The 17,587-nt window shown below is 47.1% G+C and overlaps 1 protein-coding gene across 12 annotated transcripts in view; it reads left to right on the forward strand.

Annotated features, from left to right (window-relative positions):
* The window catches only part of LOC142557859 (transmembrane protein adipocyte-associated 1 homolog), a 210,713-nt gene that overhangs the window by 123,560 nt on the left and 69,566 nt on the right, over positions 1-17,587 (forward strand). For all 12 annotated transcript variants that reach the window (XM_075670074.1, XM_075670070.1, XM_075670072.1 and 9 more), the window contains one exon: positions 10,905-10,965. In XM_075670074.1, coding sequence (XP_075526189.1) covers positions 10,905-10,965 — 61 coding nt within the window. The remainder of the gene's footprint in view (positions 1-10,904; positions 10,966-17,587) is intronic.

A 17,587-nucleotide genomic window follows, 5' to 3' on the forward strand; every position in this document is an offset into this window, starting at 1 on the left:
TCCAAGAGCTGCATGGCCTAGTTTTCCTTCTGTCACTTTGGTGAGGAAAAGCGGCGAGGTTGGGGCGACGGTGATCGCACAAAGGAGCGGCTGTCAAGGGCATCAGAAGTAGGGTACAGATGGCGAGGTGAATAACAGCGAGTGTCGGCGTATGGGCAAGGAGCAGGGAATGAGCTCCAGTATGGCGGCATCCAGGTGGCGCGGCAGTGGTGGGATACATGACCAACGCAGTGGCAGCGGAAGCAGATCAGTTTGTCGTCTGGGGTTCGCCATTCAGCAGGATTGCGTGGTCTGGGAGCGAAATACTGGTCAATACAGGTTGTGGACATAGGAATGGTTGCCGAATCAGGTCGCGGGAGACAGAGCAGGTGGTAGTGAGTCCAAGGTTTGCAATTTCTTGCTGCACAACTGCTTGAATAACAGAAATAGTGAGGGCCGCTTGGTCAAATGTACCGTCAAGGGGTTGTGGATGAAAGGGGGTCGTACTCGTCGCTTCAATCTCACAGCTAACGATACGTGTGACATTCTCTTGAAATGGTTGTGTGGCGGTAAGAGCGGAGTAAGAGGCAGGGGCGTTTGGGAGCTGAGAAACTGCGGGACGATGCTGCGGCTTTTGGCTACCTCGAAGCGGCGGCATTCTTTGACAATGGCGTCAACGGTAGAAACGTCGTTATAGACGAGCAAATTGAAGGCGTCGTCTGCGATACCTTTTAGTATATGGCCCACCTTGTCAACCTCGGTGATGTGCTCGTCGACTTTCCGGCAAAGTGCGAGCACTTCCTGTATGTAGGAGACATATGATTCGGTCGATGACGGGACACGATTGGCAAGCTCTTTTCGCGCAGCCTGTTGGCGACCTGATGGGTCGCCAAATAGGTCGTGAAGCCTCTCTTTGAAGATGTCCCAGCTAGAGAGCTTGACCTCATGGGTGCGAAACCAGACATGCGGTGTCCCGTCCAGATAAAAGATCACATTGGCAAGCATGATGGTAGGTTTCCAGTGGTGGCTTTAGCTAACATGCTCATACATGCTGAGCCAGTCCACAACGTCAATGCCAGTTTGGGCGGAGAATGTCCCAGGATCACGGAGACTAGGAACCATAACTTACGTTGTGGTTGGCGCCACCAGTCTAGGTGCCAACGAGGTTGTTCTATCGAAAGCCATGGCTGAGAAGACGACAGTGCGGCCACTTTGGAGCTCCGTGGCGAGGACAGGGGACGTTCCACCTCCACCACAATGTTACGTGAAAGACGAGTCAGTAAGATGAGCAACTATTTACAGGTTAGATTTCAGGGTGTCTGAAAACTGGGAATTCTCTGGGAATTTGAATAGTCTGGAAACACTCAGGGAATTTGTGCTTTTATCAGGAAAAATTTACTGTAACCTTATTGAAATGGAACGAAAGGTGTGTTAATGATGGCTCCAGTAACAGAGGAGCTGCAACGTATCGTGATTGATGCCATGTCATCGGCACGAGATATTGCCAGAGTAGTTAACAACCAATTTTCCAGACGCCCGATTTTTCGAACATGCCCTATAATTCGCACGGCATTGCGGCACCACCACATACTCCATATAGTCGATGTATATTGCCCTGACTGCATGTCTCGAATGGCATTAATCAAAGCCACCACAACCGCCATTTTGATTATCTCGCCGCCTCGAACCGGCACTCTCGCACGCAGATCTGCTGGCAGCTGTAGCCATCACCGCGGCAACGTTAGGCCTAGCTGATTCTATGTTCGCTATTAAGCTTCTTGCCGTGCGGTGCTCTGTTTTTCATTGAAAGAATTCGCTGTTGTCGCCAGTGGCACTGACTCCATCTTTGTAATTCTCGTGATTGTCTTCAAAGCTCGCATAGCACAACACGTTGCATAATGCGTCTCCGAAAGTTAGCTTTGCCTTAATACAACAGTGTTACGCGGTGAAGGATAACAAGCGTGGGAAGGGGCAATTGTCAAGGGACACAGTATGTATTCCTTAATTATACACGCGTGCACCCCATCTCCTGTCATAGTACGAGCACCGATATGCCTAATGAGTGTACTGGCAGGCCGTAAAAGCTTTTTCGGGCGTGCCTGTGGCAATTTTAGCTCTTAAGAGCAGTTAAAGACATGCATTCATTTCTTTCGGACTGCCCGTTTTTTCGGATGTTCTCGCGGCCCCTAGAGAGTCCGAAAAATCGGACAAAAATTCGGACTGTACAACTAACCAAGATGATGCTTCAAATGATCCATGGGGTGAACGCATGGCAGAAGGAGGATGAGAACAGAAAGGACCGACGCAACGAGGAATTAACGAGAAAGCAAGCGTGCCACCGCCTCTTTGAAGGAACTTGATCTCAAAAAACAAAGTGTTGGCTTACACCGAGATGTAGGTGTACCTCTTTGAAACCAAAATAAACTCTTTAAAGCACTAAAACCCAGCACTGAGATGTTGTGTACGGGCTGAGAGTATGTCAGGACAGTTGAGGTTGAATTTCCAGCTGCAGAGAGAATCTTAGTCGGGAAAAAGTTAAGGCCTCATACCGATAAGCTTGCTATCTGTTGATAGAAATAGCTCATATTAAAAAAAAATTACTTATGTATGCATCTCCTTTTCATTCGTATTTGAAAATGTTCGACACAATTTGGAATGGGCTTTGCCATCTTTTTCTCTATGCCCTCTGTTTTCTTTTGAAATAAAATAGATATTACTCCTTACTATTCAAACTGGATTTAGTCATTTTTTTGTTTCAACATGCTTACTAGATAGTGACAGCACTGAGCAACAGGGTGTCAGCCTGCCTTGACATAAAACAAAGTTCTGGCTCATTCAGGGAATTTTGCAAAGGTGCTCAGGAAAAACCTGGCAAACTCAGGGAATTTGTAAATGTCAACTTGGTAGACACCCTGTATTTACAGAAGCGGTTGCAGCGCTGACCGGTTAGATCCAAAGCGCGAGTCCAGTTCGTTCTTCCTCCTCTTTTCTCGAGTGATGGTGCCCACGCCCCACGTTCAAACAATCAAATACCACACGCATGTAGCAATTTGTATCGTTACAGAGTATTACTTCGGTGAAGGCACTACCATGTTTTACATGATGCTTGATGTGGGGCATGTCAGTAGCAACCTTGAAATATATATTTTTTTACTCTCTTGAAATGGGGGGGGCTTAAGGCGAGTGAATAACTTGTGCATGTAATTTGAGCGGGGAATTTAATCCTTTTCATGAAGAATCGTAGCATGACTGACTTTACAACATTAAAATATTTAGCTACTCTGTAATTATAATGATTCATCATAAAATGCTCAGAGTCATTCTATCACCTTGATTTGCTTTCACTTGAGTCTCAAGCACCACCTACGTTTCACACATACGTATTGGCAGTCTATCATAATTCATGACTGAAGTGGACATTTGAAAACGTTTGTTTCTCTATGCATCTCCTTTTTATTCGTATTTGAGAATGTTCGACTTGATTTGCAATGAGTTTTACCATTTTCTACACAGGTATTTTATTTGCTGTGCATTCTACTAATCCTTCCATTGTGATTTCTCTTTGAATAAAATAAATGACACTCCTGAATATTCAAACTGGATTAAGTCGTCTTTTAGCATGCTTACTAAAGAATGACATCATCGGGTGATATGGTGTCAGCCTGTCTAGATGTAAAAAAAGTTCTGCATCGCTCAGGTAATTTTGCAAACACACCCAGGGAAAAACTGGAAAACTGTGATAATTTGGAAATGTCACCTTGGTAGAAACCCTGTGTTTTTGTTGTTGTTGTCAGATGATGATATCTTGGACTCTGTAGTCACTGCAATATATTTGATGTGGTGAACCATTTTCACTTCTATGCTTTGTAGAGCATCATGTCGGAAAGACATGACGGAAGCAGCGGCAGCAACCACCACATTGGGGCCAGGTTTGAATTGGACACTAGGGCCACTCCAGTTGCAATTCATGGTGTTTGCTATTTTGAGAATGTAAACAATTCATTGCTTAGACACGTGCACATGTTGTGATGTAACACGTTGTTGCACTTATTATTTCGATCACGCTACATTGTTATTAAAGTATGCTCAGGGCCATTGGTGAATTGCAACGTATGGCGCACATCTTCATTCACGGGTTGTGGTACTGCGCTGCCAACGCGGTCGCTGCTACACAATGGAGAGCTGAAGGAATCCTTGTGTGTTCTTTTTCTTTTTTTTCACTGCACTATGGGCATATGTCGGCACTGCTCGGTTTTCTTGAAGTGATTGATGTTACTCTCAAGTGTTTCTCGTTGACCTGCATGATGTTCAAAATCTGTTTTTTTTTTGTTTTTGTTTTTTTTTTTTTTTGTCACGCCTATGGTCGCCTTCAGTTCTGTCATATTTTTCAGATGTAAACGCCAGCAGTAGGGAACGAAGTACAACTGAAAGTACCACATGCTGGTCATTACTGACTGCTGGCTCAACCTTTCTTGTTTAAAGGGACACTAAAGGTTACTATTAAGTCAACGTGGACTGTTGAAATACCATCACAGAAACCTCGAAACGCTTGTTTCGTGCCAAGGAGAGACTTATTTTAAGAGAAAATGCGTTCTGAAGTATCCGCGTACCTCTAGCGCAGTTCAAATCGCCCGCCCTCCGATCGAGGAGTACTGACATCATGGTCTCATAGTGACGTTGCGCCATCGGTGAGTAGAACGGCGTCCGCAGACGGCGCTACGGCTTTTCTGCGCAAAACGCAAACGCGCGGCCAGAAACAGAGCCAAGACAGAGCCGACAGCAGAGCGAAAGCGGGAGTATGGTGGCTAGCGGAAGGAGAAACGAATTACGTCCCACATTACATCCCACGGCACACGGAGAGTCCGTTTTCGTTAAACTATAGGCTGCGGCGAGCTCGCAGCGTGGTCGGCGTGGTCTGTGAGAAGTGACGAGCCTTTTCGCACTCGCAACAGGGCATAAAAAAGTGCGAATCGACGCAAAACTCGGCCTAGAAACGTGCTTCGCCACAGCCAGGGCTCAATACGACCCAAGCTGGCACGACCCAGATGTCGTTTCCCGCACCGCCACCAGGCGCCGCTACTATACCTCAAACTCCAGCGCAAGACACCCATAAGCTGGTACTTCATTCTATGACGCAAACTTCGACGCACGTCGCAATGGACCCTGACACCGACAGATTGGCTCGCGATGGTGGGCTCAACTTCTGCGATTTGAGCACCGGCGAGCGCGACCTGCTGCTGAGGGCTCGCACTGCCGGCGTCGTTGCGTACTACGACGGCGGCCTCGACACCGGCTCTCCGGAGCGGGAAAGCAACGAGGGCTTCCCACGACATCACATGGACGTGGCATTCTCGCTGCTTGTTCCAAATGAAAGTTTCGCGAGCCAGCAGAACCCTCACAGCACGACGCGATCACGAAACTACTGAAACTTCAAAGCGTGCGCGGCGCAGAGTCGAGCGCGCAGAGTCGAGCGAAAACGAAACCGTTCGATCACCCATACTACTCAAGGGTAACGTCAAAATGTTATTTTTTCTTTGAATCGAATAGACGTAGACAAGTAGCATTTTTTTCCGTCTTATAATCGAATGAAATTATATTTTTAATACGAGTAGTTGAGTATTAGTAACACAAATTATGAGGAGTGCTTTCGTCATCGGGCTAGTACCGGAATGTCGCTGGGGGGTCTCAAATCGTGTCATGCATTTACCTTAATTTCTCGGTTACTAAAGCTCTGTTCGCGATTATATTGACGCCTTAGACGTTCTAGAACATTGCTCTACCACTTTAACTTGAGTTTCTGGTAACCTTTAGTGTCCCTTTAACTTTCAGGCAGTAGAGGTACGTGGAGGGCCTTCAGTTGGTATGCTGGGTGTGTGGCATTGGCACGAAATTAGGGCAAAACGTTGCCCAGCACTTGCGTTGTAGCAGCAGTAAGGAACGCCTTCCGATTTGAAGGATATTCAAGATTGACGTATACAGAATACCATAATCTAACATATCACTGCCACGAATTACAGCAAACTAGAAACTAGAGAGGGACAAGATGCATATGTAAGACAAATGTGTAATTGAGAAAACAAACATCAAACAAAATAATTTTAAACAAACAATGCCCACATGTCAGAACACTTACACTATACAATATATACAGTCGTACTAGGAAATCCAGTTCTCACCATTGTGGGCTCACTCTCCGTCTCCCCGCACGGCATCGCCAAGTGGCGCCTGGGAAGTGGAGCTTCACGACGCAGCACGACGACGTACGGCGATAGACCCACGGCAGGTTCGAGCACTGAGCCAAAAGGCCTGGCCAGCTCTGGCTGTACGTATGGGCGCTCTCCCAGGAACACTGGACGTCCAGGACAGTTAATGCGTTTAATTATTACAAATGGCCAACATGTACCAGACTGCACCCAAACACACGGAGCACACTCGGCGCCCGCGACCCCTGTTGGCAGGGGAAAGCAAGTTCCACGCCGCGTCGAACAATGGTTCACACATGCGGGCCGAAATGCGTTCGCAAACACTACCTAGCGCTTCCCGTCACCGACACTGGTCAGCGACGGTTCTGACATGCAGAATGTGATGCACCGAGCGCCTGCGACTACCACAAGGGTGGAACGCAGAGCCACTCAGCAAGCCACACTTACACAAGCTGACAAAGCACGTGAATGTACCCAGGCCGGGGCCGTTGGGGACACAAATAGCTGGTTGCTCACGTACCTTGCCGTTTGCCTCTCGTGACTGGCGCTCGTCCCTCCCGCAGCTCGACTCCCCCATGCATGGCGATCTTCCCCAGTCGGGGCTCCTTCCCTATGTCACGCCCCACGACCCAATCGGAGGGCCGCGTAGCATGAGGTCGCGGTACGCGGCCGTGGCGCCTGGGGAAAACGGCGCGCGGTCGAGGGGCAGGCATTTGGGGTGGGTTTTTCTCGCAATGGCGAATAAGTCCGGAGCCGGAGGCACAGCAACGACTGCGTCCCGGTAGACCCAAGGAACTCCCACACCATTTATGTTGTAGCTCACTTGTAGAGGTGTCGGGGCAACCGCCGTGGCACAAGATCGGTCAGGTTGTCAGGTGGCTGCTGTTGCATAAGATTAGGCCTGACAAATGGTTAGCTGCCATAGCACAGGAAGGGGCTTGGTGCATAGGTGACAAGATGGAGCTCTGTTGAGCTCCATCTTGTCACCTATGTGAGATGTGGTTAAGCCTGGGCTGGCCTCTGTGGCACAGGACTGGGCCAGAACTGCAGAGGGATCCTGCCTGGGTACTGTGATACACTGTCGCTGCACTCTAGGGGGACAGCTGGACAGTGCGTTGCCGGTGGGTCCCCTATCTGGATCAGGTCTTGTGAGCCATTTGCCGCCGTCTCCAGAGCACGGCTGGAGACTTGTCCTCACTAGCCCAAGGCCACCTCACTGACTGACCAGCACCTCATATATGCCTTCCTCTTCCTTCTCGTTGCGGTCTTGCGCTCACACTCGGTTTCCAGTTCCACTTTTGCATGTCTTGAGGACTACTTCGTTTCTTCTTTGTCGTGCTCTTCATTATCTTAAATCCACACACAAACTCATGACAATCACTGTACATTTTTTACCTCACCGATTGCTCGGAACCTTGTTACAAAAAATTTTTTATGAGAACTGATTTCAGGAGCGTTGCCATATGGTCATTGTTGAGTGGCTGTTTGTACTGTGGGGGTCTCATCCGTGCTCTTGGGAGAAAGTAACGATAACACTGTACTGCAAACAATCACAAGGGCATTTATCGTGCCTTTTATACATTAATGCTTGCTAGCCAACTCACAACACACAGAATGTGCCGATGGGTGCGCGACAAATCTAGAAAGTCCGACTCACCGCGACCGGATAGTGAGCAGATATGTTCGCCCCATGCTGAGCAGCAACGCCTGGTCCTTCACGTGTACAGTAACGCAAATGGTGGCTCATTCGAACGATCATGTTTGTCCATTCCAGTGTATGCCTCATGAGACAGGTCTCGCAGAACCATGGATCGGTGCACGCACGGAACGTCCGCGCCGCTTGCTGAACCTGAGCCCAAGAGGAAGAGCCTGCTCCTTGTCACGCCCAACTAACCCCGCTCTTAGGTTACTCTAGCTGCACCACACTCACGCCATCTCTCATAATGCGCTGCAACCAAACCAACCGCCGCTAGCACTAAGCTACGCAGAAAAGCTGGATTACAGGAGGTGCGACACATGTGGGAAAAACAACATATCAGGGTACTCATGAGAGTCTCGCATCCCCACAGTACTGTAGTAGGTTAATGTCATTACCTCCATAATCATCTTTTTATTGCCAACTGTAGGAGCATGCTTTCTGTTTGCTTCTCTTCTTTCCTATTATTTGATCTTCTTTTCTTACCACTGACATTGTTTGCACTCCTCATGTAGTAATCCTTTCTGCAACCGATAGATTCTGTAAGCTAGCGAACATGCCGTGAAAGAGTGTAATGCATGAAATTATGTTGCTACAGTGCAGTCTAACAGGAAAGACAATGAGAAACCAAGTCTTTATTACAAAAATTAAACATGCTCCTTAACACAGGAGAAATACAACACTGTATGTCCCAAAACTTTAATGAGTTGGTCTCCCTGGCGTCGCGTTGGAATATAACTGTTAGTGTAATGCTTAATTAAACCAATGCCTCCTTTACTAGATGCCAGCCGCGTTGTCCGTAAACTCGGTTCTTGGCCCTCTCCCTTTTCTCTCCTCCGCGAAAAGGCAACGAGCGCCACTTGTGGCGGACGTCTGCAACCTAGATCACATGCTTTGGCCTCTGAGATTACCATGGCGTCTGTTGCCATCTCGGAGGCCCGCGATAACGCTCGCTAACAGACGCCCGCGCATATAAAGCGCCGGCGGAGCATTCAACCGCCGCTGCCACATCCGCCGGAAGTTGAAAAGGCAACGAGCGCCGCCTCACGGAATTTATGCTGAACTAACTTCAACTAAGGGAACCGCCGCCGCAATGGGAAAGCGAGCAACGTGGCTGGCATCTAGTAAAGGAGGCATTGATTAAACACACAGTGCACTGAACTTAAGAGTGCTTCAAGTTTCGTGAGCAACAAAAAAATGCAGGAGAAGTCCACCCGAGCTCTCTTCCACAGAGTGCTTCATCGCCGCAGCAGATGCTCACAGGCCTGCAAGCAGTTTGGTTACCTAGGACCTTTGCTTCCACAACTTTTTGTTCTCGCGCTTGGTGCACCGCTACCTGATTACCCTTGGAGCATTGCACAAACTTGCGGTGGGCCTCTCGGTTTGAGAACTTGTTACTGTTGAAGCCGACCACGATAGACGCATGCAGCGCCCATGACCGCACGTAGCGGTGCCAAGTGACATGGTGTGCATTCCTCACTTACGTGCTGACGATAACCCACGAAGACTACCTTCATAAAGATGGAAAAATCTGTCTTTTTCGACGAAAACTGGAAGGCAATACTTTTTAAGCAATAGACGATTGCCATTGAGCACAGTGTGACCCACTATTAAACTAAAATCTCCATTGGTATTTAGGAAAAGGGAGGCATACAAAAACAAAGTTCACAGTAGGGTTTCAGAAACTTTGGTTATTGAAATTCATCGGGGATTTTTTTTTTCTTTTCTTTTTTCTTCTTTAACATCGGTACAACATTAGGCAATGAAATAAGAGCTTGGTGATGCAACCCACCACCCCGTTCCAAAGGGGACGCCCATGACATCCATCCATCCATCCATCCATCTAGTTATCGATTTCAAATAAGAACTGGCACGTTTTTTAAAATCTTTGAATGTGAGCCAACCCTAGAGTTTGCATGTCTTATGATTGTTTCAAATAAGAAACTATGAGCTTAGATGGAAATAAATACAGTAGTTATTTCTTCAATGTCAGAGGGAAGAAAGCACTTAATTCTATTTGACAGACATTCTATCCATAAAATATATTTCCCAGACTTTCGTATACGAACTTAGTTGTTCTCACTGCTGGCACACTAATTTGGTTTTCCTTTTAATAACAGTAGAGCATGCTATGCATCTCGATCCATAGGTACCTAAGTTGCTGATAGCTAACAGGATTCTTGTTAAGTAATGTGATTAGCCTCCTGAGCATGTGCAGCACGGTGATTTCTTTTGCTCAAAATTTGGAAGCATAAATGTGTTTGTTATTTTCTGATATTCAATACATATTCGATTCTACATTCGGCTGCGTATGGCATGGTTGTGCAGGCCCGATCTTGAAAGTGATCTGCGATGGGGACAGAGTGTGCCAAGTGCTGATAAATTCGTGTGTGCTGTGTTCTCAGTGCTTAGTTCACATTGAAGTGAAAGGGAGCACAAATGTCAATTCACTCGCTGCTGCTGTCACACTTCCTCACTCCAGCGTTTTGACAGCAAGTGTGCATGGTCATTGAGTGAGATGTGTTCATGTTTGCTCTTGCACATGTGACACCATGCTTGTTAATTTCGTTCATAAGTGAATGTCTGCAAGTTTATACAGCCCATAAAACTACTATCATTTCTTTCTATAGCTGTCTACTACTGTGCTACTGCAATTGATGCTTTGCCTTTTGCGCAAAATTGTGACTTTTTCATGCTCAAACAGAGGCACATGCTGAAAAAAATTAGCCGAATTTCTATGTATGGAAAGATTATGCTATGTCATACAGAAAAGTTTTTTTTTAAGATCAAAATCTAGTTGTGATCTCTCAGTTACTGTTCTTACTCGAAGGCAAATTTACTATGCACTTTGTAATAAGAAAAAAGAAAAACAGTCGTGTCTGTCCACGTGGAAATGCTTTCCTAACAGGTAAATTGCTTAACTCGGTAAACATGATGCGCGACTGTCAGCAGTTTCACTGTTGGAGTAAAATTGAAAGCAAATTGGTGACTTTGGCACGCAACCCAACTGACTCTTTTGTGTGCAGGTGTACATCATTGTGTTCCTACTGCCATGGACTGGCTTGCGGGAACGCGTAGCCCTGCCAGGTAATGTTGTCATTGTTCTTTAAAATGTGACTGCACTTAGCATAGAACCATATACATGGGAACAAGCTTTTCTTAGCACATCAACTGGCCAGCTCTTGTGTTGAGGAGATAGGAAACCAAGCATGGCCCAGATTGCACTGTGCATAATTTATTTACAGGATACTGCAGGCCCATTTGGGCCCATGCAGGAGGAGTAAAAGTATGAAACAAGAAAAAATGTGCTTTGTACAAATGAACATATCACTTTCAAGTTGTTAAAGTGTGGTGTCATGAATACGTTGTAAAGAATGAGTACCTCCTAGCAATGACAATGGTAGAGTGTTCCATTGATCTACAGTGCTGGGAGAAAAAGAAAATTTGAAAGTGTTTGTTCTTGCTTGATAGGGAAGTAAAAACTCAGACTAATTATGTCTGGTTAGCTAGCCATGATGCTAATGAATGGGCATGTTGGTCAAAGTGCTACAGCAATTAGTTACTTTTGAGGAAAGAAATAAGACAAACCTCAACACTTTTCACCAAAGTTACAATGTCTAGGTGCTTTGCTTTTGCATGGGAGTTATGGGCAAGTCGGTTTTACAGTACTTAGAAAAAAATTAAGCGAACTGCATTCCAATGAACCATTTCAAATGCGTTAATACTGCGTTTAGTGTAGAGGCTCCAGGCGCTGCAGGTGTATTCCATTTTAGGCCTAATGAGTGATCAGTATGCATGAACTAATTTTGGGGAGGTGCTTGTTTTAGTTTGTGTTGAAGGATACAAAGCTCGCAAAATGACGAATCGGAGACGTGAGAATTCCAACTCGAGTTGTTAGCAGGCTTGTGCGAATATCAGTTTTTTTGGTTCGAAGCAATTTCAGAAGCAAATAAGTATTGAATAATAAGTATCAAATAGTTTCGAAGCAAATAGTTGAATAGTGGGATTAGCATACTACCTTGGCACAACTGCCACGTGTTGACAAATATAAGAAAGAAAAATTGTTGGTCGAGGCTACAGGAGTATTTTGCATTCGCTTGTCGGGATGCAGGGGATCGTGTGATGTGTGATTTTGATTGCATGATGCCCACAGTCTAGGGGCAGTATTCTCTGATGATCACTATTATTTTTGCGAAATTTTGTGACTTGGCACTGGATGCGTTAGCCATATACGCGGACGCAGCTGGTGCTGAATCGTGTGGAATCTTGCAAAAGTGACAGTATCTCCAAAAAGGATCACCTGAGAGAGAGAGCAAGAGAACAACTTTATTTGCTGAAGGTAGAATTGCCCATGCAACCCATTAAGTGGCACCTGCCTGTGACGTCCTAGGCGTCTAGAGTTGCAGCCTGGATGCAGCTGTCGGTTGATCACAGGAGGCGGTCCCATGCTTCCAGCTGTATACGGGTGTCTATAAGCCTAACTGCCCCTCATGCAATGTATCCAGCACTTTTTCCCATGTGCTATGAGAATGTAGGGATCACCTGAGCAGATAGCTCCAGCTCTGTGTCTTCTGCCTACAGGCGAGATTAACTTGTTTCGTCTAGCTAGCGCGCAGACGAATTTGCTAGGCACACTTGCCACTTCTCAGTCTAGCCCACGTAGATAATCTTGGGCCATATCACCCGTCAGTGCCAAACTACCCGCGATGGTTTGCCGCCAACTGCCGCACCTTCCTCAGCGATTACTTCTAAACAGTGCTGCTTTGCCGGGTGTCTGCAACCAAGGCCATGGTTTCGTGCCGAGTCAATGCAAAGTTTTTCGCAGCGACTATCCGATTCTCGAGAAGCCCAGAAACCATCTCACCGGTGAAAGTGGGAGTAAGGGGGATGAACAGAATGGCATTAACTTTCTTCATGGCCATGGTATTTCATGCACGCAGATCATGCCCAAAAGGTAGAACCAGACTACTTTCAGTGTTCATAACTTCAGTTGCCGTCATACACTCAGGAAAGAAAGTGGAGGTGCTGCGTGATCAATATGTGAATAATTGAGTAGGTGCAAACCTCAATCGGTGATTGCATATAAATTTTCATCTTTGGCTTGTAATGGCTATAAGCCATGTTATGGCAATGAAGCTTGCTCACTGAAACTGCTGATCATACACATTTTCAAATTTATAATTGTTTGTTTCAAATACCTTGAAAGCTTCAAATTCAGAAATTAAAGCCAAAGATAATATAGAATGCCGTAAAATTCTATCTATTTTCTCAAACCTGGTTGTTAGTTATTGTAACCCTGTCACGATCCACCCGGGTTCGGGATCAAGAGAGGGCTCGAGGCATCCTCCGTTAGATGGACGCTATGCAGCGTGGTGGTGACGAACGATGACTGACCGCCGAGCAGCTGTGCTCGCCGGTATTTATTGGTGCGGTGACCAATGTTGCCTAACTGACCCTGGCAGGCCAACGAAGATTATGCTCGAGGAGGCGTCACATGCTTGCTACAAACCCCTAAATATTTATATTGATTAACTTCAGTAAGAGGATGAGTAGGAAGACCATAAGGAAACATCCACTTATTTCTCTTCTTGGTAATATGCATGTTTACAGTGAACCACTTATACACATTAGATATAACGATGAGCAGCCGATGTGCCATCAACTTTTGCATGCATTCTATGATTAAATAAACTGCTTACTGGAATGCTTCCATACCGCATTATCGGTTATGACAAATGAACCTGGCTTTTGGGCATGTGCGCCAAAATGAAAAAAAAAAGGCAAAATCTTTGAAAAAAGTTGTGAGCAGCTGCATCTGTGTCGTGTGTCACCAATCTCGGGGACGTGCAGATGTTACGAGAGATGGGGTTGAGAGACGCAGAGCAGCACAGCCAACAGATTTTAATCACACTCTACCCCACATTCAAAATAAAATTCACTCAAACTAAAACACAATGAAGAAATAGTAACAATTATAATAATAATAATATTTGGGGTTTTACGTGCCAAAACCACTTTCTGATTATGAGGCACGCCGTAGTGGAGGACTCCGGAAATTTTGACCACCTGGGGTTCTTTAACGTGCACCTAAATCTAAGCACACGGGTGTTTTTCGCATTTCGCCCCCATCGAGTAACAATTATGTAACCTACTTAGTAATCCCTTAACACGTCCTTATTCCCCTCTACGTTAGTCACTGGCATTTTTTATGCAAAACTCAGGCAACCGTAGCCTATAGCTGCGATGGTACTGGAAGGGACCATTCTTACTGACTTTTGTCGTTGCACGCATCTTCCGAGCGAGTCCGATGCGTGTTGGATCTTCATCATAGTCGATGTTCTCGCCGACTCGGTAAATGTTGCTGCCTTGGTGTTGACCATTCAACTTGTCCATCCCTGATGCTGGTGTACTGAACTCCGTTAATGACGTGGCACCCTGGCCTCACTGGCTAGGCCTAGCTCCGGGTTCCGCCGCTACTTCTTCGAGTGCCGACAAGATGCCTGGCTTCACCGATTAGGCCTAACTCTGGGTTCCGCCACTACTTCTTCGAGTGCCGACTAGACGCTCTGGGGACTATCGTACATTCTAGTCTGCCTCTGAAAGGAAATCCTTCATGGAGTGCCAAGCACTGCCATGAGAGGCTGCAGCTGGCCCAAGGAGCCTCGCTCGAACGTCGCCGAGGTCGACGGCCACACCCTGGACCGCCAGCGTCACGAACTTGACCGAACCTCCATGGCTCCCGTCGCCACTTTGATGCTGATGCTACAACCTTCTTGGCCCAGAGCCACATCTATAATGCCAGCTTGGCGCCGCTTCTCTCTCGATCACAGCTCGGGTCTCACTCCTTGAAGGCTCGTGCCGTTCAAACTGATACGTGCGCATCATTCTCTTCTTCCTTTCTGCGCCACATGCCTCTTACATATGACAATTCGCTCACGTGCCACGCACACCACACAAAATGCCTTTGTCACATTGCTGGCCTCACGTCTCCCATCTTCCTCCCACCCCTTCGAAGGCAACGTGGTCAACTCGTGTAATGAAAGGGGTACAAGGAAGGTGGGAGATGGGCGCAGAAGGCCCATAATGTGACGAAGGCTTGCTGTACAGGATACGTGGCATAAAGGCGGGTGTGGCAAAGGCGTTGGGCATGCAATGGCAGGTGGGGCAGCTTGCATTTTTGTTTTATCATTTTCTGGATTTCTTTTCTATTTTAGGGGCAGATACCCAGTAGCCAGATTTAATTTCTGTAGCCAATAATGCGGCATGGAAACATTGTAGTAAGCAGTTTTATTTTACCATAGAACACACAGAAACGTTCCCAGCAGCAGTTGCTCATTGTTTCATCCGAGTATTATTAAAGCGAAGCTTTCTTTGCCTTTTCCTTCGACTTTCCCACTTCTGCTGCTGGTGTGGCTTCTGTTGTCCGGCACACTGCGTCGGGGGGGTGGTTCAGAGCGTGTGTATACATGGAAGAAGCGTGGCAGAGAAAAAAAAACGAGAGGAACTCATTTAGACCGCACTGCGTCAAGTGTGCACAATGTCCTCTGGAGCTCCAGGGTCCTCGCCACATTAGCCTCTTGATGTCTGTAATTATCCGTGACCCCTCGCAAGTGCTTACCTTTCTACAAACGTGCAAATGCAGAGGGAAGCTAGCTAGAATGGAAGAGAGGAGTGGGAGAGGAGGCAGAGAATGGGTAGAACCAACATAGTCGCAAAACGAGTTAACAGACTTGCCACTCTTCGCTCGCACTTCCCATACAAATACAAAATCGGGGGGAGGGTAAAGGTGATGTGAGAAGGCAAGGAAACTCTGGATTAGTAAGTTCAAGGTTCGGTACGATGCGTTTCTGCTATTTCTGAAAGATAAAACCATATAAATATGTCTAGCAGACAACTTATAGAGGGCGTGCCGAAGCAGAGCCGCATTAATTAAAGCGCACTGCAGGGCCTAGGCGACACAATGGAAGCAGTTGCACATCAAATCAACACTTCTGTGCCCGCCGCAATAGCTTTGTGACCGTGGCATTGCTCGAGGTCGTGGATTTGACAGAGTCAGCATCATTTCGGCAAGGGCTAAATAAAGAATGCTCACGCACTTTGATTTAGGGACACCTTAAAAAAACCATGGTGCCACAATCCGTAGTGCGCCACTACAGCCTGCCTCACGCCACCACAACGACAGTGGTCACAAAAATCTCCTTCTTGACACAGGTTCTCGTCCTGTGGTTCGTATTGTCGCTTCGGCTGAGCTTCCATGGCAGCAACACGTTCCTGGCTTATCACCAAAGCGCACCCGCCCAGATTCTACCCGTGGCCCTTAATGATTCTTTGCAAGTCATCTCACACAAGCCGTTCCTTGCCACAGTCCGGTGTTTCGTCTGGCAACATCGAGCAACTATGCACGAGGAACAGCCGCATCGACTACATATTGCACCACCGGACTGGGGCCAGCTGGGGCACGCCACCACAACGACAGTGGTCACAAAAATCTCCTTCTTGACGCAGGTTCTCGTCCTGTGGTTCGTATTGTCGCTTCGGCTGAGCTTCCATGGCAGCAACACGTTTCTGGCTTACCACCAAAGCACACCCGCCCAGATGCTACCCATGGCCCTGAACGGTTCTTCACAAGTCACCTCACACAAGCCGTTCCTTGCCACAGTCCGGTTTTTCGTCTGGCAACATCGAGCAACTATGTGCGAGGGACAGCCGCATAGACTACATATTGCACCACCGGACTGGGGCCAGCTGGGGCACGCCACCACAACGACAGTGGTCACAAAAATCTCCTTCTTGACGCAGGTTCTCGTCCTGTGGTTCGTATTGTCGCTTCGGCTGAGCTTCCATGGCAGCAACACGTTTCTGGCTTACCACCAAAGCGCACCCGCCCAGATGCTACCCATGGCCCTGAACGGTTCTTCACAAGTCACCTCACACAAGCCGTTCCTTGCCACAGTCCGGTTTTTCGTCTGGCAACATCGAGCAACTATGCGCGAGGGACAGCCGCATAGACTACATATTGCACCACCGGACTGGGGCCAGTTGGGGCACGCCACCGCAACGACAGTGGTCACAAAAATCCCCTTCTTGACGCAGGTCAGTTACCTTCCAAATGCGGTTTGTGTCCGCTCTGGAAATCGCTGTTTTCTTGCGGTGTCGTGCCCCCTTGTGTTATTGGAACTTGTTGTGGGCTGTTGTGTGAAATGCTATCTCTATACATCAATGCTAACACAATTACTCTGCTCCTGTTGCTGTCGGGAGATGTAGAATTAAACCCAGGACCAAATGACGTTTCACCGCCGTCCATTGAAACTATTGCAAAGGCCATATCTTGCATAGAAACATCACAAAGCTCTGTTCTGTCTGAGCTTTCTCTAATCCGAGCATCACAGAATAGCATTGAGACCCTCGTGACCAGCCTTTCGGTTCGCGTTGATGCCCTAGAGAAGATTGTCCAGTCGACTCAGTCAAACGAAATAGGTTTAAAGGTGGACATGAATGGTAGCCTTGCAAAACTTTCCACTGAAATCAAAGTTCTTACCAAAAAATGCGATGATGCAGAAAATCGCCTGCGTCGTTCAAACTTACTTTTTTGTGAAATTCAAGACACAAAGGGGGGGTGAGACTTGGCTTGAGTCCCAGACAAAAGTAGTATCATTCTGCTCCGAGCAACTTGGTTTATCCGTTAGTACAGATGACTTGGAGCGTGCAC

This window comes from Dermacentor variabilis, chromosome 9 (genome assembly GCF_050947875.1).
Source record: "Dermacentor variabilis isolate Ectoservices chromosome 9, ASM5094787v1, whole genome shotgun sequence".
NCBI lineage: Eukaryota > Metazoa > Arthropoda > Arachnida > Ixodida > Ixodidae > Dermacentor > Dermacentor variabilis.